Below are 26,303 nucleotides of genomic sequence, written 5' to 3' on the forward strand. Positions count from 1 at the left end.
TCCCTGACGACAGGCTGAATTTGAGGCAGCTATTCTAATGGGTATAACTGCCTCCTGAAACAAAGTGTCCAGGTGCCTCTCCCACCCCCCGATGTATCGAACTGTTTGAAGTGCAGGTTTCAGGCCATCAACTGACACTTGCTGACTATACTCCATGACACATGTATACAATAGGAAGACACATAAACATCCAAGTAAACATCTCACCAACTGTAACCCGTGACACATTTACACAGGTAAACCTATTGTAAACATCTTACCGAATGTACTCCGTGACACATTTACACAGCAAAACACTATTGTAAACATCTTACCGATTGTACTCCGTGACACATTTACACAGGTAAACCTATTGTAAACATCTTACCAAATGTACTCCGTGACACATTTACACAGCAAAACACTATTGTAAACATTTTACCGATTGTACTCCGTGACACATTTACACAGGAAAACACTATTGAAATGTCCATGTAAACATCCCACAGATTCTACATCACAACACACTTGTATACAACACGATTGTATATGTCCATGTAACCATTCATAAAAACATCTTACTAACAGTACTCCGTGATGTATTTACATTGGGGAAAAAAAAGCTGTAAATGGCCGTATGAATGTCACACCAGCCTATTCTGTGACATGACATTGGAAAACCCCATAGAAAGTGCCCATGAGGCGTCACATTGGACCTGCCCCATAACATGGTTACATGGGAAAACAATAGGTAAATGCCTATATGTAACAATACACCATCCCCTCACCATGACATATTTGGATAGACCATTCTAAATGCCTGTGTAAATGTCACACTGGCCCTGCACAGTGACACATTCACATAGGAAAACAACACTGTGAGCGCCATATCGGCCCTGCTCAGTGAGAGGCCTCACCTGAAAAACGTTGCTCTTGTGGCCGCTGTCAAATTCCAGGACGGGCTTGTTCCGTGCCCAGTCCCAGATGACTACCTTCAGGTCGTCACTGCCACTGGCCAGCCAGGTCCCACGCCGGTTGAAGTGTAGGGTGTTGACGCATCCGGTGTGACGTTCCAGGCCATGCTGCAGACGGAAACGCTCCACAAAAGCACGGGCCCCACATGCTCGGTACATAAAGGCCCGGGGGTCGCAGCCGATGGCTCGCCCCCTGAGGGCAGGGGCCGGGCACCAGGTGGGGAGGGGCAGAGCCTCCACCTCAGAGTTTACCCAGCGTTCTAGGGCTGCCTCTTCCTCCGAAGAGTCCTGCTCCTGCTCAGCCTCACTGCTGGCTCCCCGCTTGGGTCCCCGCCGGCGCAAGGATGCAGGGATTTCCACATGGCCCTCCTGCATCTTGCTCTCATCCTCCTCCTCTTCCTCCTCCTCCTCCTCAATGGAGTAGGTGCCAGTGTCTCCCAATGACTCAGCATCATGCTCATCCGAGCTGTCTCGCTCTGCCTCCCTTCGGCCCCTGTCCCTGCTTGCTCGCTCCTCCTCTTCTGCCTCCATCAGGTGCTCCTCCCCGGTCAGGCTGAAGCTGAGGTCCGACGCTTCCACCTCTATACCCGACGAGTTCTCCCTGGTCTCCGTATCACCCGGGCTGCTGCACAGGCTGCCTGCAACTGGGTTAGGACAGGTGGTGGGGTGGGGGGGGGGGGGGGGGGGGGGAGAGGGAAAAGAAATGAGACAGTCAGGGGACGGCCGCTCTATGGCAAGCTACTTCCTGCTCAGGACCACGGCCCTGGGCTCCAATACCACAGGTCATTCAGCCCCTCTCCCCTGCCCCAGTGAGACACAGTAGATCCCCTGTCCAAACTAGGACCTCCTGACCCACCTCCACTACCAGCCAACAACTGAGGAGAGAACGATTGTGGATGTACACCCCCTCCACCACCCCCCACCCCCCCACCCCCCACCCTCTATTCTGCTTGTGTCCTCTCCCAGGATGGAAAACCCAAAGTCAACGGCTGAGCCCCAGTCTGGGGGCACAGGTTCCATCCTGACCCCAGGTGCTGCCTGTGTGGACTTTGCTAGTTTTCCCAATGACATGGAGGAGTTAGATGTCCTAAAGTGGGTCAGGTTTAAATTCCATCCGCCCTTACACTACCCACCTTATCGACATCATTCTTTCCTCGATGAAAGCATTGCCAACTGCACCAATTTTATGCCATTATTAGCTATACCCAAGCTTGCATCACTACTATATGGAACAAAGAGGGAGGGTCCCAGCACTGTCCTCTGGGGGGCATCATCAGTCACAAGCCTCGAATCACAACAACCTCTCCCCCATTGCTCTCTGCCTTCTATTAACAAGATGGTTTAGGATCCAGCCTCTCTTTCTTTTTCAATCCTTTTATTGAAGTTCCACATTGAAAAACACAGAGTACATAAGAATACATAATAAAAGTCAAAAAATTAAACTTAAATCATAACAGTCCAAGGTACCCCGCATTCTCAATTATAAAATTTATTATAAAATGATCTTAAACCACTACCAAAAATGAAGCTGTTTGGCAAGGGGAGGAGAAAAGAATTCCTGATCAAAGCAATAAATTACCTTATTAGTCAACACTTCTGCATTCATATCAAATCAGAGATTCTGAAAATAATCCATAAAAGGTCCCCACAGTATTTGAAAATTTAAATTCAACTCAGACATTGAGCATCCCACCTTTCAACCTAACTTTCTGCACAGGATCTTGCCAAATGCCTTACCAAATTTCATGCAAACTGCAACGGTACAGAGAAACCTCCCGAGGAATCAGAGGGGTAAAGCAAGCTGGGAATGAAAGGATTATCATACAAGGAGCGTTTGACAGCTCTTGGCCTGTACTCGCTGGAATTTAGGAGAAATGAGGGGGTATCTCATTGAAACATTTTAAATGTTGAAAGACGTGGACAGAGTAGATGTAGAAAAGTTATTTCTCATGGTGGGAGAGTTTCGGACAGGATTGAAGGGCATCCACCTGGAACAGAGATGCGGAGGAATTTCTTCAGCCAGAGGGTGGTAAATCAGTAGAATTTGTTGCCATAGGTCATTGTGGAGACCAAGTTATTGAGTGTACTTCAGGCAGAGATTGATAAATTCTTGATTAGCCAGGGTATTAAAGATTATGCCAATGTGGAGGCCAGGTCATTTGATATATTTAAGGCAGAGATTAATAAGTTTTTGATTAACCAGGGGATAAAGGTTATGGGGAGAATCCCGGGCAGCGGAGCTGTGGGAAAATGGCGGGGCAGACTAGTTGGGCTGACGAGCCTGGTTCTGCATCTTTGTTTTATGATTTATGGTAATGAGTATAATGCAATGAAAGGTGAAGTTCTCTACTTGGGCAGGAAGACCAAAGGAGAACAAGATGTAAACAGAGAGACAACAAGCTCCAGGGGTGCAGAGAGACCCTCCAGAATAGAGTTTGAGGAGGGGACAGCAAGCAATTCATCAGCCAAATGGTTTGTTGGTATGTATTGCAAAAGGGGAAGGAATGTAACAGTAAGGAAATCTTGCTGCTATTGCATAGGACATGGTGGGGTCTAGTGTTCTTGATGGCAGAAGCAGATCAGGGATCGCCAACCCCCGAGAAGAGCTTGTCATCTGAGGAGAGGGTGACATCAACACTCAGGGGAACTTTGAGGAAGTGATCTTATTGAAATGGATGAGGAAGAGAGAGGAGGTGATTGACAAGGTGGGTGCTGATGCTTCCCCCCTTGTGGGGGATCCTAAACTAGAAGGCGCTGCTTTGGAACAAGAGGAGGGGATGAGAAAATAATCTCTTTTGGTGATTTTTGCAGCTCACCACCTCACAGAGCTCAGGGAGTTTGAGCTACTGGATGCATTCGAGGTGGGTTGATCTGGTGAAATCAGGGTAAGTGGTATACATCAATTTTTTTTTGGGGGGTAGAGGTGTATAGCAGGACCCTGCCCGCATCTCTGATGTGCTCCTTGTGAAAATCCCGATCCCACTTACTCCACTAAACAGCAAACCTCTGCTGATCAACCCAGAGGGTCTCCCAACCCACAGACTCCACTTACCACTGTTGACATCAGACTTCACATCCAACTCTTCACTCTTATCTGCCATTATGTCCGTATGTCTCAAAGTGACTGGCGTGCAGATCCTGAGTCAGAGGGAGAAAGAGGGATGAAACTGGTGCAAGAGCCCATAAACCCATCTCCATGGGAACAGGCCCACAAATCCCACAACTTCTCTCTGTGAGAACGGTAGGAGTCAAGAGACCCCACACCCTGGGAACAGCAGGAGACCATCCACCCCACAATTTGTTTCACGGTATAGCGTGAGTCCATCAGATCCTTTGAATGTGATTATAGCTGCTCTGTAATTCTCTTGGTTAAACAATCCTTAAAACCATCAGCCAATAGATGCCACCTCCTCCATTTGGAAATCCCCCACAAGGATTCCCCCTCCCCCCCCACCCCCCCAACCACTGCCACAACATCCCCTTCACACTCACCACCCACAAAACCCCCATCCACGATAATTTGGGGGGAGGGGATGAAGGTTCTCCTTTACGTAGATTACATTGACATGGGGTGGGGCGGGGGGGGGGGTGAAATTGCAGAGCCAGTAAAAGAAACAGAGGTTTTTCAGAGATAGGGACAGGTGTAGGGAGAAGATCACTACTGGGGACACTTTTAAAGATTTTTTGATATTGGGGGAAAATTTGCTCCTTGCAGATTTCTGAACAGACGTGAAAATGAGGCAAGAGGAGACAGGAATAGATGTGAATGTACATTGTCAGTGTACATAGTCCAAATAGATATGTGCCAGTGTACGCATTGGCATGTAAACTTTGGGAAGTGGTAGGGCCTGATGAGAGAAGAGGTGGGGTGAAGCAGGAATATCAGCCTCCTTAAACAGAAGCAGAACACAGCACCAGATAGGAAACACCAATGCTATTAAAATTGTGTCAGAACTGGAGAGCTGGGCCCAATTCTGGTGACAGCGAGGGTGCAAAAGGGAATTGTTTTGTGCTGGAGCAGTCCTTAAATGGGCCGTTACAACAAGGTGGGTATTCGTTGTCAACAACAGGTGTTGCTTTTTTTTTAAAATCCTACATCAAGATTCAACCTGTGGATTACTAGCCAACGCCTCTGAATAAACTGGTCCACATGGTCAACCACTGGGCCAATGCACACAGTGTCAGTCTGGGTTCTGGAGCTGAGAGGCCTCTGCTGTGAGTCCCCTTCTTCCAAACTGGCAGAGGAGACCACGTCCCGAGTGCCAAGTACAGGTCACCACGAGCGGGAAGGATGGGGTTGCGTTCGGAGAGTCATCAGGATGCTGCCTGGAGTGTTGGACTTTCATTATGGCAATAGATTAGATAGATTGGGCTTGTGTTCCCTGGAGCAAAGGAAGCCAGGGTAGGGTGACACGATAAAAGAATGCAAGGTAACAAGAGGCATCGATAGGGCAGGCAAGTCAAACTATTTTCCCACTGCAGAGATACACATTTAAAAAAGGGTTCAGATCCACTGCTGTCTGTAAGTTTACACATTCCCCCGTGACCTGCACGAGTTTTTCCTAAGTGATTCAGTTTCTTCCTCCTCCCCTCCCAAAAAACACTGTACAATGTCGTTAAGGTAGAGTGGGTGCGATAAAGATTCACACAGATGTTACCAGAACTGGGAAGGGGGCTTGAAGGAGAGGTTGGCTAGTCCAGGATTGTTTTCCCAGAAATCGGTAGGTTAATCAGGCACCACGGGTTTCAATGGCTTCGAATGTGTCGTAAATATTTTTTTAATAAAAGGACATTGGTCCAAGGTAAAAGGAGGGTGACATAAAGGGGAATGGAAGGGATAAGCTTCAAAGCGTGGTTAACATCTGGAGCACACTGTAATTGCTGGTAGACACAAAATTTGTGAACACAGATCAGACCATTGCACAAACCAACCTCCCATCCATCAATGCACCCAAAAAGCAGCCAACATGTGAAATGTCTCCGCTCACCCACCCCCGGGCCACACTGTCTTCACCCTCCTTCTGAGTGTGAGATCATGCACTACCAGGTACATCTTTACCCACTGCTACCAGACACCTTTAATTAAACTCATCCCAATAAAACAAGGAGTCTGCGGACGATGGAGGAATCCAGCTGGTCACGCGGGAAGCTTAGGCAGTCGCTATTATTGGGCCTCAGCCCTTTGTCAGGCAGTTCTGAGGCTGGAGATGTCGACTGCCCAGTGCTACCCATGGATGCTGCATGACCCGCTGAGCTCCCTCGGCACTCCTGTGTACTGGACTGGTCACCTGATAGTGTCTTTGCTCTACAACAGTGGTTTTCAAACTGGGCCCTTAAACTCACATTCCACCTTAAGTAATCCCTATGCCAATAGTGCTTTGATTGGTGAGGAATTGGTTCAAGTGGCATGTGAGTGGGAAGGGAAGGTTGAGAAACACTGCTCTCGATCCAATTGTTACTAAAATATTCTGAGAAAAATTGTTATTGGCCAATTTCCTTTGGAGTTATGAAACCGTACACATAACGAGTCAATTAGGTACAATTAAAACAATGGTTTTCAAACTCCCCCCCCCTCATATACCACTTTAAGCAATCCCTTACTAATCACAGAGCACTTATGGATAGCACTCTCACTGTAGCACTGTACTTCTGTCACATTTTTATAGCGGCATTATAACCATATAACCATTTACGGAGCGGAAACAGGCCATGTTGGCCTTTCGAGTCCACACCGGTTCACTGATTTTGTGCACCCTCTTCAGGCATTGGTGACTTTAAGTGGAGTGTATCTTTGAGAATTTTAACATCTATCCATAGGTACTCTGTACTTTGGATGTGAAATCTCATATTAAAATATTCAAAAACATTGGCTGTGTGGGAGAAGCCAGTGAGTGGCCGTGGACAATTACTTCTCAGACTGGAGGCCTGTGACTAGTGGTGTGCTGCAGGGATCGGTGCTGGGACCAGCATAGCTTGTCATCTAGATCCACAATCTGGACAACAATGTGGTGATCGGATATGTTTAGATTGATTTGCTTTCAGCACACATGGTATCTTGGTACATATGACAATAACCTGGAACGTGACCCAATTACTGCATCTAAATAGTATGGAGACTTAAATAGGGGAGGCAAGAAGGTATGGACCTGGAACAGGCAGATGGACATTGTGTTGAAGGGCCAGTTTCTCTACTGCGTCAACCTGGGACTGTGAACATCCTTTAGCCATTGGACTTTAACCTCTTAACCTCCTCCTCTCATCTACCTCAGTTCCAAGGATGACCCTGGCTTTGTCCAAAAACTGCACAAGACTGGTGAATGCGAGCACCCAGAGAAGCAGGCCAGTCGTTTCAGGGATTCAGAGTCTTCACCAAACTACAGGGAGTCAGAGAGAAAGGGGTTAATAATTGTGGAGGAAAATGGAGGGTAGAGTGGAGAAAGGGGGCAGATGGCAACACACCATGGCTTTGTGGGAGAAGTTGGTGGCAGCTGAGAGAGGGGCCAACTGTTGTGGCAGAGGTGCCACCCATTCAGCCCTTCCAGTCTGGAGTCATTCTGTCAGCTCATTTGCCCTGCACCATTGCTTACCTATCATGTTCCCTATTCTGTGGCCCTGACCTGCTCCTCCCTCTCCCTCTGACAAGGCCCCTTCCCCACCACTGGACCACATTTGAGGTATTAATTGCAGTCAGTCACCACACTGTACGATATCATTAAGGTAGAGAGGGTGCAGAAAAGACTCACACAGATGTTACCAAGACTGGGGAGGGGGCTTGAATTACGAGGAGAGGTTGGCTCAGCCAAGATGGTTTTCCCTGGAGAGTTGGGGATTGAGGCGTGAACAAAAGAGAGGTTTATGATATCACAAGGGGCATGGATAAGGTGAACAATTGATCTTTGTCCTCAGGGCAAGGGAGTCTAAAATTGGAGGAGACAGGATTAAGGCAGGAGGGAGAAGATTAAAAGAGGATCCAACACAGAAAGGATGGTGGGTATGTGAAACAAGATGCCACAGGAAGTGGTAAGAGTGGTTACAATCAGTGTTTAAAAGGTATCAGTACAGGTTTAAGGTTAAAGGGAATATAGGCCTAATGCGAGCAAATAGAGGTACAGAGGTGCTAGAGAAACTCAGCAGATCATGCAGCATCCATAGGAAGGAAAAGGCAGTTGATATTTCAGACCTGAGCCCTTCATCTCGAAATCTGAACCGGCCTTTACTTCCTATGGATGCTGTGTTCTCCAGCATTTAAGCTGAGCAAGAAAGTTGTTTGCATGGACCAGAGAGTTTGTCTCTATTCTGTATAACTATGGACCTTCTGCCTTGAATTTTAAAGCTGTCCAATTCCCCACTCCTCTGTCCCCAATAGCCAATGGATGATCCATTTCCCCAACCTACCACGAACCCACCGCACCCCCCACCTTCTTCACCCCAATCAATCTCCGCTCCACTGCTCTGGGGGAAACCACCTCCTACCCCCACCCCGTCATCCAGGGAAACCTGTTCTGCACCCTCTCCCCAATCTGGAGATAGGAAGCAATGTTCAGATTGGGACAGTCCCAGTGGAGTGCTGTCACCTCCCTGGTCTGTTCGCCTCTGCATTATGGACCCCACATGATTGACAGTGCCTCTTTCCTGGATTTTTGACACACCAGCACACTCAGGTCCCTTAATCCTGCGCACCTGCAGAGATGCCAGTTGGACCCTGCAGCTTGCAAGGCCAGGTTGTTGCATGTGGGAACTCCCTGTGTTCATTATGTATATAATTCAATGCATTTCAGTAGCTCCCAGGAACAGGCACAAGTCAAAATGTACACAAGAGACTCCCATAATCAAAGACCTGGCCTAAATACTTTGTTCGTGTGCCTGTCTGTCTGCCTGCCTATGAATTAGCTACCATTTCCTGGACTGAACCATCTGCAATTTATGCCAATTAGGATTACCTTGCTGACTGAAATTTACCATTACAGTGCAAACCATGTCCTGAGACAGTGATGCATACCTTCCAGATCACCAAGAAGATTCATCCAGAGAAACCACTACCCCCTCAACACCAGGAAGTGGTCAGACAGGAAGCGACCCTATTGTCCACTCCAGAAGGCTAGCCAAACCTAGCACAACCTGCCAGCCAGCCTTTTAATGGTGACACTCCCAGGACAAGAAGGGCTGTGCTGTCACTAGTGAACAGCAAGTGACCTCTGGAGAGGCCAACCCCTTGACCCAATTCAGCGCCATTTATCCATGAACAGGAATTGGGGACACTGCAGATGGGGTATCTGCTAGCCTCTCCCACAAGGACAGAAGAGATCCGCAAGCCCACCCGCCAAATCCTTGATTAGGAAGTGCAGGCAACTGGCAACAGCTGGTGAGCTTGCCAGGTCCTTCCAAAGAGCCAGCCAGCCACCCCATCGATCAACGTCCCATGCTGGAAGCAGGCAAGCATCAGATATGAAGTTAATCCATCAACCATCCCAGACGGCCTGAAGGCACTTCACCAACCTCTCCAGCCAATTGCCTGTGATGACACTTTCGGTCAAAACACGCAAAAGAAGGCCAAGTGGGCATTTCAGCCCATCCCCCCTGTGACACTGAAGGGGCAGGAGGAGGGGACCATCACTGACAAGCCATGACCACCAACCCTTTCCAGAGAGCACATCACCAAGCCTATTACCCCAACACCCATGGCAACAGTTCCTGGACCAGGAATCTGAAGTAAGCCAGACCAGAAGTGACCATGCCAGCCCCTGGGCTGACGATCTTGGGGCCAGACCATGACCCTCAGCCCACAGCCCAAGTTGATGCACATTGACAATCATTGGTTAACCAGGCAAACACAAAATATCACCTCCAACATACCTTCCACCCCTTGCCCCCAAACCTTCCCTTCTCCCCAGATCAGCAAGGATATAATTGTCTCGTTTTTTTCGCTGCCTGGGCGGCTTCAAGGGTCTGTACCCCCTCTTCCCCTAGGCCCCAGGCCTGAGATTCCAGCTGCTCTGCTTGTTGTTGTTGTTGCCTCGTCCCTCCGCCGCCATCTTTGTTGCTGGCGCTGCTGGAGCCGTTGACTCCGCCCCCTCCCTTCAACCGTCGCCTGCCATTCACGTTGACTGACAGACTGCCCCTCAAAATGGCTATCCGCCCCCTCCCATCAACCGGAGGAGGGGAAGGGAAGGAAAAATAAACCGCAAAGGTGCTGGAAATCTGAAATTAAATATAAGGGAAATAATGGACTCGTTCCTCTGGTCAGACTCCACTGGCGGTAAGAGAAACAGGGCTAACCATTCGGGTCCGAGACCTTTCGTTAGGAAGGTGTTGAGACTATGCCACTCAAAATGGGGAAGGATGCCCCTCAAAATGGCGATAGAGCCACAAACGTAGTTAATTTTGATGATACACAATAATCGTCCATTTAAAATAGATATCGACAATATCAGGGTATTAAATTATAATGGAAGATGATAGCATCGAAAGCGACATAATGCATTAACTGCCGACAAGGAAAATTACTTTCCCGTAGAAGTTTTTTTTCTCCCCTTCCTGCAGTTCTCCTGTCAGTTGGCTTTCTCTTTTTCCTCGCTGATCAACATCAGCTGCGCAAAACAATTTAAAACTGACTAAATACTGACAAAAGTTCAGTCCAAGACGAACCGTCTTCAACACTACGTCACATCCGATACTGGCAACCGAACCGCCATGTTTATGCGGATCAGTCATCCAATCCGAATAGCCCGTCGCCATTTTGTTTTACTCGCGCCCGTCAATCATCAATCAACTTTATGGATATAGATTTCAAAATATTTATCTTGTTGTTCCTATAAATTATATTCAATATCCCTTCAGTTTCTTTAAACATTACATTTTCTTTCAATAATCTGTACGTATATTTTATACCGCAATCGCATTGAAGAAAGCCTCCAGAGCAATGATAGCAGATAGACCACTTGCAGTGACATCATGTCCTGTTTACATTACGCCGTCATATTTGTTTCTCACTCACCCCATCTTCTTTTGATCATTGGATTACTTATTGATATTTAATTTCATTCACGAGAAGATCGTTAACTCTTGTGAATGTAATTTACTCCATCCCTTTGGAATGTTAACTACCCAAAGTTCAAGATTCCATTTATAGTAATAAAACAGTGTCATACTACATGAAATTTATTTTTGCCTGCTGCAAGGTAGACAGATATGCCACCGGCAGGAATTACTCAAGCACCTCTTACAATTAGACACAGAGAGAGAGAGAGAGAAGCAAAAGAGAATTCTCTCCCTACACCGAATCTGTAGATTCGGCTTCAGTGCTTCCACGGACCCTGCAGCCACACAGAGTCCAGTCCAAACCATTGGCAACCCAAGCTCCAGATCCGAACCTCCAACACAGTCAGGAACCCTTCAGTGCCCTCAGCACCTCCTCGCATCCCGATACCTGATACCCCTCCAGCCAGTTCAATCTCCAGCAGCTGAAAAGATTTCCAAAAACTACGTTACTTAAATCATTCAAAATTTGCTTCCACAGAGAGTAAAGTAACAATAGTCACTTCAAACATTCTAATGCATTCATGTTAGGAGAGGCGTTGCCCTGCCAATGCTTACAAGTTAGGTCTATGTCATCTAATTGTACAAATACAACTCAATGAAACAGCTTTCTACGGTCCTCGGTGCAAAACATACAGACACACAACCAGACATGAACACACACACAACCAGACATGAACACACACACAGACAAATGATACATATTCAGGACAAGTATTATATCTATAAAAATAAAATAAATAAAAATTATTTTGTACAAATGAGGGTCTTTTTTTTCAAATAAGAAAAACAATTGAACCAGAGGTACAGTGATAGGAGACAGTTACCAATGGAAGAAAGTGCCCAAAAGTGTTGTGCAAGTGTTGGAATCACTTCTGTTGCCTATTTACATTAATGATTAACCCTCAGAATCAAGAACACACCAAGTTGAAATTTGTAGAATATGTCATTTTATTTAAGAAAAGAGAGAAGGGAGCCAGCATAATCCAAGCTGAAGCCACTTCCAATGAAATGTTGTGACCATATCAACATTTGAAGAACAATTGATTGGTGGAAGAACTCCCCGCAGAAATGTGGGAAATGATAGTATTTGGGAGGAGGTGAGGCATATCTTGGCAGGTCAGAGGCAAACTATCAACTAGTGATTACTCCAAAAGAGGCAGATCTGAGCCAGCAAGGTGTGTGTGTGTGTGTGTGTGTGTGTGTGTGTGTGTGTGTGTGTGTGTGTGTGTGTGTGTGTGTGTGTGTGTGTGTGTGTGTGTGTGTGTGTGTGTGTGTGTGTGTGTGTCTGTGTGTGTGTGGCTAAAATACAGTTGCATTACTATGCACATTTCCAGGCCTTTATGTTGGAGAGGAGACAGAGATTTGAAAGCCTAGCCCCAGAAATGAGAATGTCAGTGTATCATGAAAAAAATGAAAAAGACTAGGTCACTTATCCCTTGAATACAGTAGAGATAATAATGGAGAGAAAATGACCACCCCTACAGAGCACCTTTGCCTCTCTCACTGTCCAAAGAGCACTTATTACCCCAGATGCCTTCAGTTGCGGGGGCCCAAAGCTCTGGAAATTTCCTCTTTAATTAGTGCAGAACAAACAGCCAGGATTTGATCTGCGTAGCCTTCTCATATTCCTGTAAAGCAGGCTCAAGGGACTGATGGCTTCCTCCTCTGTTTGTGGGCACAGGATGACACAGAGAAAACACACCATCCCTCAAAAACCAAACTACTCACTCGATCTGAATCAGACCTCCATCAATTAGCCATGACACAGAGGCCACCCAACCAACCAAGCTAATAAAGGGATGGGCCTTAAGGTTTCCCAGAAAGTGATTGGCTGGAGACCATTTCAGATCAGAAACTATGTTTTGTCAAGTAATTAAACAGATATGTAATATTACACAAAATTTCTTTTAGTCTACCATATGGCAGACAAAGATTTGCCATGTCCATTGTCCTGCCCCTATTACAATCAGAGAAAGAGAAGCAAAAGAGTTGCTGAGTGTCCGTGGATTTTCCTCCAGCACTCCTGCAGCCTCTGCAGCCACACAAGACTCCAGTTCAATTCAAACCATTGGCATCCTGAGCCCAGATCCAAACCTCTGCCACAATGAGGAAGCCTTCAGTAACCAGGGCCTTTGGGGAGCCCTTCTTGCCCTCAGCACCCTATTGAACCTCCGTTCTGATACCTGGTTCCAATGAGCCAGTCTCCAGCAGGCTGCAGCCTGATATGAATCCTTTGACTTCAAGCCACCAATGGCCTGCAGCCTGTGTGGGTTCCTCAACTGCAAGACGCAGGCCCCCTGAAGTTAATTTCCTTCTCTCTTCTCCCATAAATGGGAACAGATGGTAAATTAATCTGGAGTTGGGATGTGATCTGTGCTGGTGGTTCCAGCTAGGAATGGGGAGAACACGAATGGCCTGTGTAGAAGAAAGTGGTAAGAATGACAACCACAGCAGACCCCTCTGCCCATCAAGCCTCCTCACCAGTCACTGAAGTCATGGCAGATTGAGGCTCTGACTCCACCCAACATCGAGTACCCCCATCACCCTGGACACAACCTTTTCTCACTGCTACCTTTGGGAAGAAGTTCAGCACTTCTCGTTTCAAGAACAATACCTTTTCGCTGCTATCAGAGTCTCGAACTAATCAGGGACTGCTCTGACTTATCTATAAATCTTTACTATTGTCTATCTTTAAAAAGTATATTATTGCTGTTTTTACCTGTTCAGTTGCAACAAGTAAGAATTTTGGTGCTTATACACATTGTATACTAGATAACGATAAACATTATCATTATCTACTTTGCAGCTTTTTACGTGATCCTTGACTCCACTAATCTCATTACCGGCCTTGGGTATGATAATAAGTTGATTGTCATACACATTGTACAATGTACAAAAAAAAACACTGTAATTCTTGATGGCTGCAGCTGAACAAGTTATCTTTTTTTGTAAGAACAATACAGTAGTACTTTACACCTCTGACTGTGTGGCTCAGTGCAACAACGCCATTTACCAATTTGCTATGATACCCCGGTAGTGGTCTGTATTAAAAAAAAGGGATGATAAGCCAGCATACAGGAGGGAGATCGCACTCAATGTCGCCAAGACCAAAGGAACCGATTGTAGACTTGAGGAAAGGAAAACCTGATAGATACGATCATTGGGGGGATCAGAAGAGCAGAGGGTAATCAAATTTAAATTCCTGGGAATCGCTACCTCGGAGGACCTTTCATGGACACAAATACTAATTTAATTGTGAAGAAAGCTCCTTTTTCAGGAGATTGCAGAGGCTCAGTATGATATAGGAAACCCCGGCAAATTTCTACAGATGTGTAGTGGGAAGTGTGCTGACCAGCTGCATCACAGCCTGGTATGGGGACACCAATGCCTCTGAGCGGAAAGCTCTACAAAAGGTAGTGGACACAGCTCAGTACATCACAGGCAAAACTCTCTCCACCATCAAGAAAATCTACATGGAGCACTGCCGTCGGAGAACTGCAGCAATGACCAAGGATTCACACCAACACGGAACACGCTCTGTTCTCGCTGATGCCTTCAGGAAAGAGAGATGCCACAAGACTCGCACGACCAGGTTCAGGGATAGTTGCTACCCCTCCATCATCAGACTCAACAACAATCTCAAGCAGAGACTCTTTTAAGGACTCTTACTTTGCACATTATTTATTATTTTCCTGTATTGCAGTTTGTTTACATTTCTCTCTTTTGGATACTTATCATTTTCCTTGAGTACAGTTTACAGCCACTTAACTGATAAGTAGAAATTCTGCCATGTCCTGCAGGAAAAAGAACCCTGGGAATGTATGTGATGCCATGTTTGTACTCTGACAATAAATTTTAAATTGTAATCTACAAAATTAAAAGAAACATAAATGCAAAATACTGTATAGAAAGATAATAAACATTCAGTTATCTGAATGAAATGGAAATGTGTCTTTGCAACTGTCCTTTTGTAGTATTGGAACCATCTGTGATGACTGTATTAAGGGGAGGTTGTCAACAAAATTAACTGATCAGAGACCTCAAATATCGTTTCTGACTTTATTTAACATGATATATCATAGAGAGTAGGTAGTAGTCTCCACTGCTATCTGACTGCAATCTACTTATATAAGTACATATATTTATACAGAGAGACAAACAAGCTGCAACAGAAAGCACAATGGGTTTCTTCTTTGGCTTGGCTTCGCGGACGAAGATTTATGGAGGGGGTAAAAAGTCCACGTCAGCTGCAGGCTCGTTTGTGGCTGACCAGTCCGATGCGGGACAGGCAGACACGATTGCAGCGGTTGCAAGGGAAAATTGGTTGGTTGGGGTTGGGTGTTGGGTTTTTCCTCCTTTGCCTTTTGTCAGTGAGGTGGGCTCTGCGGTCTTCTTCAAAGGAGGCTGCTGCCCGCCAAACTGTGAGGCGCCAAGATGCACGGTTTGAGGCGTTATCAGCCCACTGGCGGTGGTCAATGTGGCAGGCACCAAGAGATTTCTTTAGGCAGTCCTTGTACCTTTTCTTTGGTGCACCTCTGTCACGGTGGCCAGTGGAGAGCTCGCCATATAATACGATCTTGGGAAGGCGATGGTCCTCCATTCTGGAGACGTGACCCATCCAGCGCAGCTGGATCTTCAGCAGCGTGGACTCGATGCTGTCGACCTCTGCCATCTCGAGTACCTCGACGTTAGGGGTGTGAGCGCTCCAATGGATGTTGAGGATGGAGCGGAGACAACGCTGGTGGAAGCGTTCTAGGAGCCGTAGGTGGTGCCGGTAGAGGACCCATGATTCGGAGCCGAACAGGAGTGTGGGTATGACAACGGCTCTGTATATGCTTATCTTTGTGAGGTTTTTCAGTTGGTTGTTTTTCCAGACTCTTTTGTGTAGTCTTCCAAAGGCGCTATTTGCCTTGGCGAGTCTGTTGTCTATCTCATTGTCGATCCTTGCATCTGATGAAATGGTGCAGCCGAGATAGGTAAACTGGTTGACCGTTTTGAGTTTTGTGTGCCCGATGGAGATGTGGGGGGGCTGGTAGTCATGGTGGGGAGCTGGCTGATGGAGGACCTCAGTTTTCTTCAGGCTGACTTCCAGGCCAAACATTTTGGCAGTTTCCGCAAAGCAGGACGTCAAGCGCTGAAGAGCTGGCTCTGAATGGGCAACTAAAGCGGCATCATCTGCAAAGAGTAGTTCACGGACAAGTTTCTCTTGTGTCTTGGTGTGAGCTTGCAGGCGCCTCAGATTGAAGAGACTGCCATCCGTGCGGTACCGGATGTAAACAGCGTCTTCATTGTTGGGGTCTTTCATGGCTTGGTTCAGCATCATGCTGAAGAAGATTGAAAAGAGGGTTGGTGCGAGAACACAGCCTTGCTTCACGCCATTGTTAATGGAGAAGGGTTCAGAGAGCTCATTGCTGTATCTGACCCGACCTTGTTGGTTTTCGTGCAGTTGGATAATCATGTTGAGGAACTTTGGGGGACATCCGATGCGCTCTAGTATTTGCCAAAGCCCTTTCCTGCTCACGGTGTCGAAGGCTTTAGTGAGGTCAACAAAGGTGATGTAGAGTCCTTTGTTTTGTTCTCTGCACTTTTCTTGGAGCTGTCTGAGGGCAAAGACCATGTCAGTGGTTCCTCTGTTTGCGCGAAAGCCGCACTGTGATTCTGGGAGAATATTCTCAGCGACACTAGGTATTATTCTATTTAGTAGAATCCTAGCGAAGATTTTGCCTGCAATGGAGAGCAACGTGATTCCCCTGTAGTTTGAGCAGTCTGATTTCTCGCCTTTGTTTTTGTACAGGGTGATGATGGTGGCATCACGAAGATCCTGAGGCAGTTTACCTTGGTCCCAACAAAGCTTGAAAAACTCATGCAGTTTGGCATGCAGAGTTTTGCCGCCAGCCTTCCAGACTTCTGGGGGGATTCCATCCATACCTGCTGCTTTGCCACTTTTCAGTTGTTCGATTGCCTTATATGTCTCATCCAGGGTGGGAACCTCATCCAGCTCTAGCCTTAGGGGCTGTTGAGGGAGCTGGAGCAGGGCGGAATCTTGGACTGAGCGGTTGGTACTGAAAAGAGATTGGAAGTGTTCTGACCATCGGTTGAGGATGGAGATCTTGTCGCTGAGGAGGACTTTGCCGTCTGAGCTGCGCAGCGGGCTTTGGACTTGGGGTGAGGGGCCGTACACAGCCTTTAGAGCCTCGTAGAAACCCCTGAAGTCGCCAATGTCCGCGCTGAGCTGTGTTCGTTTGGCGAGGCTAGTCCACCACTCATTTTGGATCTCCCGGAGTTTGCGCTGAAGATGGCTGCATGCGCGACGGAAGGCTTGTTTCTTCTCTGGACAGGACGGCTTTGTAAGGTGAGCCTGGTGGGCAGCTCGCTTCTTTGCCAGCAGCTCCTGGATTTCCTGGCTGTTTTCGTCAAACCAGTCCTTGTTTTTCCTGGAGGAGAAGCCCAGTACCTCTTCAGTGGATTGCAGTATGGTAGCCTTCAACTGATCCCAGAGGGTTTCAGGGGACGGGTCCGTGAGGCGGGTTGCAACGTCGAGCTTTGCTTTGAGGTTTGCCTGGAAGTTTCCTCTCGCTTCGTCTGACTGCAGTTTTCCAACATTGAACCTCTTTCTGGGGGCTTTATTGTTCCTGGGCTTTGGCTTGAAGTGAAGGTTGAGCTTGCAGCGAACCAGCCGGTGGTCAGTGTGGCATTCCGCGCTAGGCATGACCCTGGTGTGGAGCACATCTTGTTTGTCACTTTCTCGCACCAGGATGTTGGATAAACTCACGAGAACTATTATATTTTATTGTATTAAAGTTTTATCTAACGTTAAGGAGAAAGTGTCAATAAGCATTGATCCATGGTTCAAGCTACAATTTAGTTTCTAAATAATTTGAAGAAGAATGCATCAATAACCACTCTCACCATCCTTGACTTTGGAAAAGGCTTAGCTTCACTGAATGATGCTGCATTAAAGCAGGCTGTTGGTCAACTAGCTGTCAGCACAAATTTTCTTTCACAAGTTTGGTGTCAATCATCATAACATTTCTTGCACAGATGTTCAAAAGTCTGATAGCTGTTGGTAAGAAACTGTTCTTGACCCTAGAGGTGCTGGTCTTCACCTTTCTGTATCTTCCCCCCCCCCCCCCCCCGAATGTGCAGTGACAAGAGGTTGTGATCAGGGGTCCTTTATGATGTTGGCAGCCTTTTTTTTAAATTTTTTTATTTTTCACACTATGAACCATATTAATCAAAATACACACAAACATTTCCCTCTTGAATATACACAGTGTCATTTTCTCCCCTTTTCCCCCCTCCCTTCCCTCCCTCCTTCCCACCCCCCTCCCTACCCACTAAACGTTCAACATGTACAAAACAATAAACCCATTAAACAATGTCATCACACAATGAAAATAAACAACAAAATTGTGTCATCTACCTTTACACACTGGGTCAGTTCATTTTGTCTTCTTCTCATTCTGTCATTTTAGGGGGTGGAGGTCCATGGTAGGCCCTCTCTGTTGTGTTCCATGTACGGTTCCCAAATTTGTTCAAATAATGTGACTTTATTTTTTTATTATGTTATTTTTTTGAATGGAATACATTTATTCATTTCCATGTACCATTGCTCTACACTCAGGCTCTCTTCTGATTTCCAAGTTGACATTATACATTTTTTTGCTACTGCTAAGGCTATCATAATAAATCTTTTTTGTGTTTCATCCAGTTTGAGGCCTAATTCTTTACTTTTTATATTACTTAGAAGAAAGATCTCTGGATTTTTTGATATGTTGCTTTTTGTGATTTTATTTAAAATCTGATTTAGATCTTCCCAAAACTTTTCCACTTTCTCACATGCCCAAATTGCATGTTCTGTTGTTTCTATTTCCTTCTTACAGCGAAAACATCTGTCTGATAATGTTGGATCCCATTTATTTAACTTCTGGGGCCTGTGTAACCAATTATATTGCATCATGCGTAACCTCGTGTTTATTGTATTTCTCATAGTTCCGGAGCATAGCTTTTCCCAATTTTCATTTTTTATCTTTATGTTTAGATCTTGTTCCCGCTTTTGTTTGGGTTTACAGCTAATTTCATTGTTCTCTTTCTCTTGCAGCTTGATGTACATGTTTATTACAAATCTTTTAATTATCATTGTGTCTGTAATCACATATTCAAAGCTGCTTCCTTCTGGTAATCTCAGTCTGCTTCCCAATTTGTCCTTTAAGTAGGATTTCAGTTGGTGGTATGCAAACATTGTACCGTGAGTTATTCCATATTTCTACTTCATTTGTTCAAATGATAATAAATTATTTCCCAAAAAACAATTTTCTATTCTTTTAATCCCTTTTCTCTCCCATTCTCTAAAGGAAAGGTTATCTATTGTGAAAGGGATTAGTTGATTTTGCGTCAATAATAATTTTGGTAGTTGGTAATTTGTTTTTTTTCCTTTCTACATCAATCTTCTTCCAAATGTTGAGCAGATGGTGCAGTACTGGTGAACTTCTATCTTCTTTGGCTTGGCTTCGCGGACGAAGATTTATGGAGGGGGTAAAAAGTCCACGTCAGCTGCAGGCTCGTTTGTGGCTGACAAGTCCGATGCGGGACAGGCAGACACGATTGCAGCGGTTGCAGGGGAAAATTGGTTGGTTGGGGTTGGGTGTTGGGTTTTTCCTCCTTTGCCTTTTGTCAGTGAGGTAGGCTCTGCGGTCTTCTTCAAAGGAGGTTGCTGCCCGCCAAACTGTGAGGCGCCAAGATGCACGGTTTGAGGCGATATCAGCCCACTGGCGGTGGTCAATGTGGCAGGCACCAAGAGATTTCTTTAGGCAGTCCTTGTACCTTTTCTTTGGTGCACCTCTGTCACGGTGGCCAGTGGAGAGCTCGCCATATAACACGATCTTGGGAAGGCGATGGTCCTCCATTCTGGAGACGTGACCCATCCAGCGCAGCTGGATCTTCAGCAGCGTGGACTCGATGCTGTCGACCTCTGCCATCTCGAGTACTTCGACGTTAGGGATGTAAGCGCTCCAATGGATGTTGAGGATGGAGCGGAGACAACGCTGGTGGAAGCGTTCTAGGAGCCGTAGGTGGTGCCGGTAGAGGACCCATGATTCGGAGCCGAACAGGAGTGTGGGTATGACAACGGCTCTGTACACGCTTATCTTTGTGAGGTTTTTCAGTTGGTTGTTTTTCCAGACTCTTTTGTGTAGTCTTCCAAAGGCGCTATTTGCCTTGGCGAGTCTGTTGTCTATCTCATTGTCGATCCTTGCATCTGATGAAATGGTGCAGCCGAGATAGGTAAACTGGTTGACCGTTTTGAGTTTTGTGTGCCCGATGGAGATGTGGGGGGGCTGGTAATCATGGTGGGGACCTCAGTTTTCTTCAGGCTGACTTCCAGGCCAAACATTTTGGCAGTTTCCGCAAAGCAGGACATCAAGCGCTGAAGAGCTGGCTCTGAATGGGCAACTAAAACGGCATCGTCTGCAAAGAATAGTTCACGGACAAGTTTCTCTTGTGTCTTGGTGTAAGCTTGCAGGCGCCTCAGATTGAAGAGACTGCCATCCGTGCGGTACCGGATGTAAACAGCGTCTTCATTGTTGGGGTCTTTCATGGCTTGGTTCAGCATCATGCTGAAGAAGATTGAAAAGAGGGTTGGTGCCAGAACACAGCCTTGCTTCACGCCATTGTTAATGGAGAAGGGTTCAGAGAGCTCATTGCTGTATCTGACCCGACCTTGTTGGTTTTCGTGCAGTTGGATAATCATGTTGAGGAACTTTGGGGGACATCCGATGCGCTCTAGTATTTGCCAAAGCCCTTTCCTGCTCACGGTGTCGAAGGCTTTGGTGAGGTCAACAAAGGTGATGTAGAGTCCTTTGTTTTGTTCTCTGCATTTTTCTATATTGCACTAGTTTTTCATCCCACTTATAAAGTATATGTGTTGGCAGCCTTCTTGAGGCAGCGCCTTAAATAGATGACTGGAGTGGATGAGAGATCAGAGCCTCTGATGGACCCGGCTATGTTCGCTACCTTCTGCATGCCTGAGCACTCAAATTACCCAACCATGAGGCAGCCTCTTCTACTTTCTTTGGCAAAGAATTCCACAGATCCACTGCTCTCCCTCTGCAGATGGCAAAGCTTCACTCCCAGAGGATCTCAATGCCTTCTATGCGTGATTTGACCAGAGTAACAGGGAAGAACCATCCCTCTGCACCCCCACTTCCCGATAATCCCATCCTGTCCGTATCCACGGATGATGTGCGGGCTGCCTTCAGGGGAGTGAATCAGGAGCTTGAGATCCATACCACCCAGCACATGCTCTGTTCTCACTGATGCCATCAGGAAAGAGTTAGAGATGCCACAAGACTCGCTCGACCAGCTTCAGGGACAGCTGCTCCTTCTCCACCATCAGACTCCACAACAACAAACTCAATCAGGGACTGGACTTTTATTTTTGCACTTTATTGATTTTTGTATTGCACAGTCGAATTAGAACCATAGAACATTACAGCATAGAAAAACAGGCCATTTAATCCTTCTGGTCTTTGCTGTCCAATAAAAATAACTAGTCCCACTGACCTGGTCTCATTCCAAAACCCTCCACATCTTGCCTATCCATGCATTTATCCAATTTATTCTTAAAACTCAAGATCAAGCCCACATTCACCACATCAGATGGCAGCTCATTCCACACTCCCAACACTCTCTGAGTGAAAAACTTTCCCCTTATACCTCTCCCCTTTCAGTCTAAAGCTATGGCCTTTCATATTTATCTCCCCCAATCTAAGTGGAAACATCCTACTCACATTTACTTTGTCTATACCCTTCATAATTTTGTAAGCCTCTATCAAGTCTTCCCTCATTTTCCTTCATTCCAAGGAGTATAGTCTTAACCTGTTTAACCTTTCTTGGTAACTCAACTCCTGAAGACCCAGCAACATCTTAGTAAATCTTCTCTGCACTCTTTCAATCTTGTTGATATCCTTCCTGCTGCTGGGCAACCAGAACTGCACACAATGGTCTCACCAATGACTTAAATAACTTCAACATAACATTCCAACTTCTATACTCAATACTTTGATTTATAAAGGTTAAGATGCCAAAACCTTTCTTTACAACCCTGTCCACATGCGACACCACCTTCAGGGAACAATGTATCTGTATTCCCAGACTTCTTTGCACCTCTGCACTCCTCAATGGCCTTCCATTTACTGTGTACATCCTACCCTGATTCGCTCTTCCAAAGTGCAACACCTCACATTTATCTCCATTAAATTCCATCAGCCATTTACTGGCTCAATTTCCAGCTGATCCCACTGGAAGCTTTGAAAATCTTCTTCATAGTCCATGCTTCCTATATTTGTTTAATTTCGTGGTCTGTTTTGAATCTATTTACTTATTTATTTATTTACATTTGTACATTGTGTACAGTTTTTTTAGCATTAGCAAAAAGTGCTAATTTTCTCTCACCCTGCTGGAAAAAGAATCTCAGGGTTGTATGTGATGTCATGTCTGTACTCTGACAATAAACCTGAATCTGAATCTCTCTGGGTAATTGTCTTAAGGAATCCTGTGATCAGAACCAGCTTGTCATCATTTTCCTGGTTATTTTTATGTTATGTGTTATTTGGTATGATTTGGTAGGTTATTTGTATGTTTTATGTGTTATTTGGTAAGTTATTTATATGTTATGTGTTATTTGGTATGATTTGGTAGGTTATTTTTATGTTATGTATTATTTGGTATGATTTGGTAGGTTATTTTTATGTTATGTATTATTTGGTATGATTTGGTAGGTTATTTTTATGTTATGTGTTATTTGGTATGATTTGGTAGGTTATTTTTATGTTGTGTTATTTGGTATGATTTGGTAGGATATTTATATGTTTTATGTGTTATTTGGTATGATTTGGTAGGATATTTGTATGTTTTATGTGTTATTTGGTATGATTTGGTAGGCTATTTTTTGGGTCTGGGAACACTCAAAAATGTTATACCATGAAATTAATGGTAATCACTTCTTTGCTTTACACCATTTTGGCTTACAAAAGGTTCTGTACAAACGCTCTAGTTTCATAAAGTGGGGTATACCTATAATCCATTTTCTTCTCTTAAGGTCTTACATTTCTTTTTCAATATTTTTATTGGTTTCATCAAGTAAATGTTACATAGGTACATGATAATAAAGTATTAACAAATCACATATAATAATAAAAATGGTGTTAAGAACCTATGTTTCATTGAGAATAAAAAAAACCCTAAAAAAGCATGATACTAATGATCAACTCCCTCCCTTCAGGGGGTACTGGTTAAACATAAACAGTCCATTACCTGATTTTAAAAAAGGAAGGTAATCAATAGGATTAAAAATAAAATCAAAAGTTAACTAACCTTACAAATGTTGAAAATAATTAAGAAATGAACCCCATAAAAAAAACAAATTTAAAATTCATTTCAGCCTTGGAACATATAATTTTTTCCAAAGTCAGGCATGTCATCAAATCGGACAACCATTGAATGTGAGTGGGAGGGACAGCATCTTTCCATCTCATTAATATGGCCCTTCTAGTGATAAGGGAGGTGAGGCCAACTACATGGTAGGCCCACTTATTCCAAAAAGAGCAAGAGAAGGATTGGAGTCAAAGTAATCTTAAGAACTAAAGACAAGTTGCGAAATACCCCTTCCCAAAAATTGGAAAGGGAAGGAGATAACCAGAACATATGGTACAGATTGACCTTCTTCAGTTATATATTCATCACATTTAGGAGAGATTAGAATAGAATTTAGCCAATTGGACTTTGGAATAGTGGGCCCAGTGTACTAACTTAAACTGTATTAATGAGTGTCTGGCACAAAGAGAGAATGAATGCACTTACTTCGAAATAAGAGTCCCATGCGCAATCTTAACATTTAAGAGAAAGATCGTTGGGAGCACAGGTCTGAAGGGATTCATTCTTAAGTCTAATTCCAATGCCAGCCCACATGCTGTGCTTCTGCCTTCTCCCGCATCGCTTCTGTTTGCCTCCCACGTGTCTCAAACAATCCGCTCAACAATTTACTGTAAATTGGCTCTCTTACTTCAGCAAGTTAAAACCACTCATCCTCTTGTTTGAAAATCTCTATTGTGTTTCTGTTATCTGGAGTATTTGACAATCTTAAACAATATGTGCAGTGTAGGGAATCTTACCGTTTTATGGGGCTGAAGTGGCCGTTGCAATCTCGGGCATTGCCATTTTCAAAAATTGAGGGAGAGGATTAGGTTTCTTCCCTCTCCATAAAGCTTTATTGTCAAATCTAAAAGTAGAATGCACCAAAATTCTTATTTGCTGCAGTCACGTAAGATGCACCAATTACAGTATAATTCATTAAATTATCACCATGTGCCATAACATTAAACAGATAAACATTAAGGATAGATAAATATTTAGTAGCAAAAATAAAGTAATGGTTCAGACAAACCTTTTGGTGTCTGAATAGTTTATGGTTGGGGTAATGGGGAGGATCAAGAGCCTGATAGCTGTTGGAAAGTAATTCTTCTGTTCTTCTCTTGAGGTGTTGGACTTCTGTGTAAAGGGACAGTGAGAAGAGGATGTGACCAGGGTGAAAGTTAGTCATTGCTGCCCCATACCCCAATGGGTCTGCACTGTGCGAAAGGGAGTTTGCTTTGCCCCAGTGTTGCTGGGGAGGGGGTTCCAAAAGCAGTTGTGACAAAGGGCTGGTGCTGGTGGGGGACTCAGAGGTGAACTTGCAGGTGGTGGTGCTCCCTCTGCCTTCCCTGATGGTGGGAGATTTGGGAAGTGGGCCCAGGACTGACAAGGTTTCAGGCCATCTGGTGAATCAATCATCATCTGCAGCATTGTCCCAGGGGCTAAGCATCTGGTTAATGAAGCCTCAGGGATTGGTAATGTATTAATTGTTGATTGTCACCTATATCAACAATCTGGACAATAATGTCATAAATTGGATCAGCAATCTTGCAGATAATATTGGTGCAGTGGACAGCATGGAAGGCTTCCAAAGCTGGAAAAATGGGTTGCAAAATGACAGATGGAATTTAATGGGGACAAATGTGAGGTGTATTACTTTGGGAGGAGAAACCAGGGTAAGACTTAGACTGTAAACGGTAGGACATTGTAGAGTCCGATAGGACATAGTTCCTGATAGGTTGTTTCACAGTAGATTGCATCATAGAGAGCTTTTGAAACACTGGCTTTCATAAATCAAAGTACCAAGTACAGCAGTTGGGATATTATGTTGAATGATGGTGGGATCTCAGTGCCGGGAACGCCAGTAAACAGCAAGATGTTATTGGAAGAAGAGGTGGATCAGGCAGCATCCGTGGAGAGGGAGAAGCTCTCAGATGTAGTCAGTGTGGTGTGAGTGTCCATGCTATCTGGGACATGCAGGCATGGGGTGCTTCACCTGCTGAGGAGTTGTGAATGAGATTGGACATTGTGCACCGTCAGTGAATGTGCAATTCCTGATCTTGTGATCAGGAGGAAGCTCAATGACGCCACAGTTGGGTGGTCCCAGGACACCGGCCTGAATGACTCCTGCAGTGATGGCCTGGGTTCACTGATATCCTACATCCACAATCTTTCAATCCCAATGTTTTCCCGTTGACGTTCATTGCAATGAAACACGCTAATCCTGAATTACTCTGAGATAACCAAAAGATCTGTTTGGACTAGTGAAACATTATTTTTTGCATTAATTGCAACTACAAATATTTATTTTTTTCTATTTATTCTCGTTTTTCTGTTTCATGGCTTTCTGTGGTAATGTAACTCATTCTATGGCAGTTGGTGCATCTTATGTACCTGTATGGTTGCAACATGTAAGAATAGCAATGCAGCTCTGGAGTGTTCTTGTGCATGACAATAAATTTTCATTTCGTTTTGCACAAATAGATCTGTGGCGGTGCACATCCTCATGGCCAACCGGCCCCGTTTGTTCCACCGTGCCAGCAGCAAGAAGATGGCGCCTTCGGAGGACCTCCATGCCACGTGGGTTTGAACAAAGCACACGCCTTGGGCGAGCGTGGTGACGTCACCGCTGACGCAAGGGCTGAGCTCACGCCACCTTTAATGGGACGTGCGTGAAGTTTTAATAAAACAATTCGTTGACACCCCCTTCACAGTCGTGGTTAGTTTCAATCTGTGTAGCAGCCGCTACATTGGTGACCCCAGTGAGCCTCCAGAGATGGATTCTGCAGCAATTAACATGGTCACGGTGAAACTTCCCCCCTTCTGGACGCATCGCCCACGCATTTGGTTCAGGCAGGCGGAAGCGCAGTTTCACCTCCGACACATCACATCAGACACTACGTT

General features: G+C 45.2%; 1 protein-coding gene and 1 long non-coding RNA gene across 2 annotated transcripts in view; one reads left to right on the forward strand and one right to left on the reverse strand.

Annotated features, from left to right (window-relative positions):
- dcaf8 (DDB1 and CUL4 associated factor 8) overlaps positions 1-18,051 on the reverse strand; it is a 51,874-nt gene extending 33,823 nt beyond the window's left edge. The window contains exons 1-3 of the mRNA XM_069941371.1: positions 17,901-18,051; positions 4,006-4,091; positions 897-1,597 (exon numbers count right to left, since the gene is read on the reverse strand). Of these exons, the coding sequence (XP_069797472.1) occupies positions 897-1,597; positions 4,006-4,091; positions 17,901-17,947 (834 nt within the window). The 5' untranslated portion in view covers positions 17,948-18,051. The remainder of the gene's footprint in view (positions 1-896; positions 1,598-4,005; positions 4,092-17,900) is intronic.
- On the forward strand, positions 7,832-26,110 carry LOC138764925 (uncharacterized). The gene is made up of 2 exons (XR_011358366.1): positions 7,832-7,940; positions 25,884-26,110. It is a non-coding gene; the product is annotated as an uncharacterized lncRNA (long non-coding RNA).
- The last annotated feature ends 193 nt before the right edge of the window (positions 26,111-26,303 follow it).

This window comes from Narcine bancroftii, chromosome 5 (genome assembly GCF_036971445.1).
Source record: "Narcine bancroftii isolate sNarBan1 chromosome 5, sNarBan1.hap1, whole genome shotgun sequence".
Lineage (NCBI taxonomy): Eukaryota > Metazoa > Chordata > Chondrichthyes > Torpediniformes > Narcinidae > Narcine > Narcine bancroftii.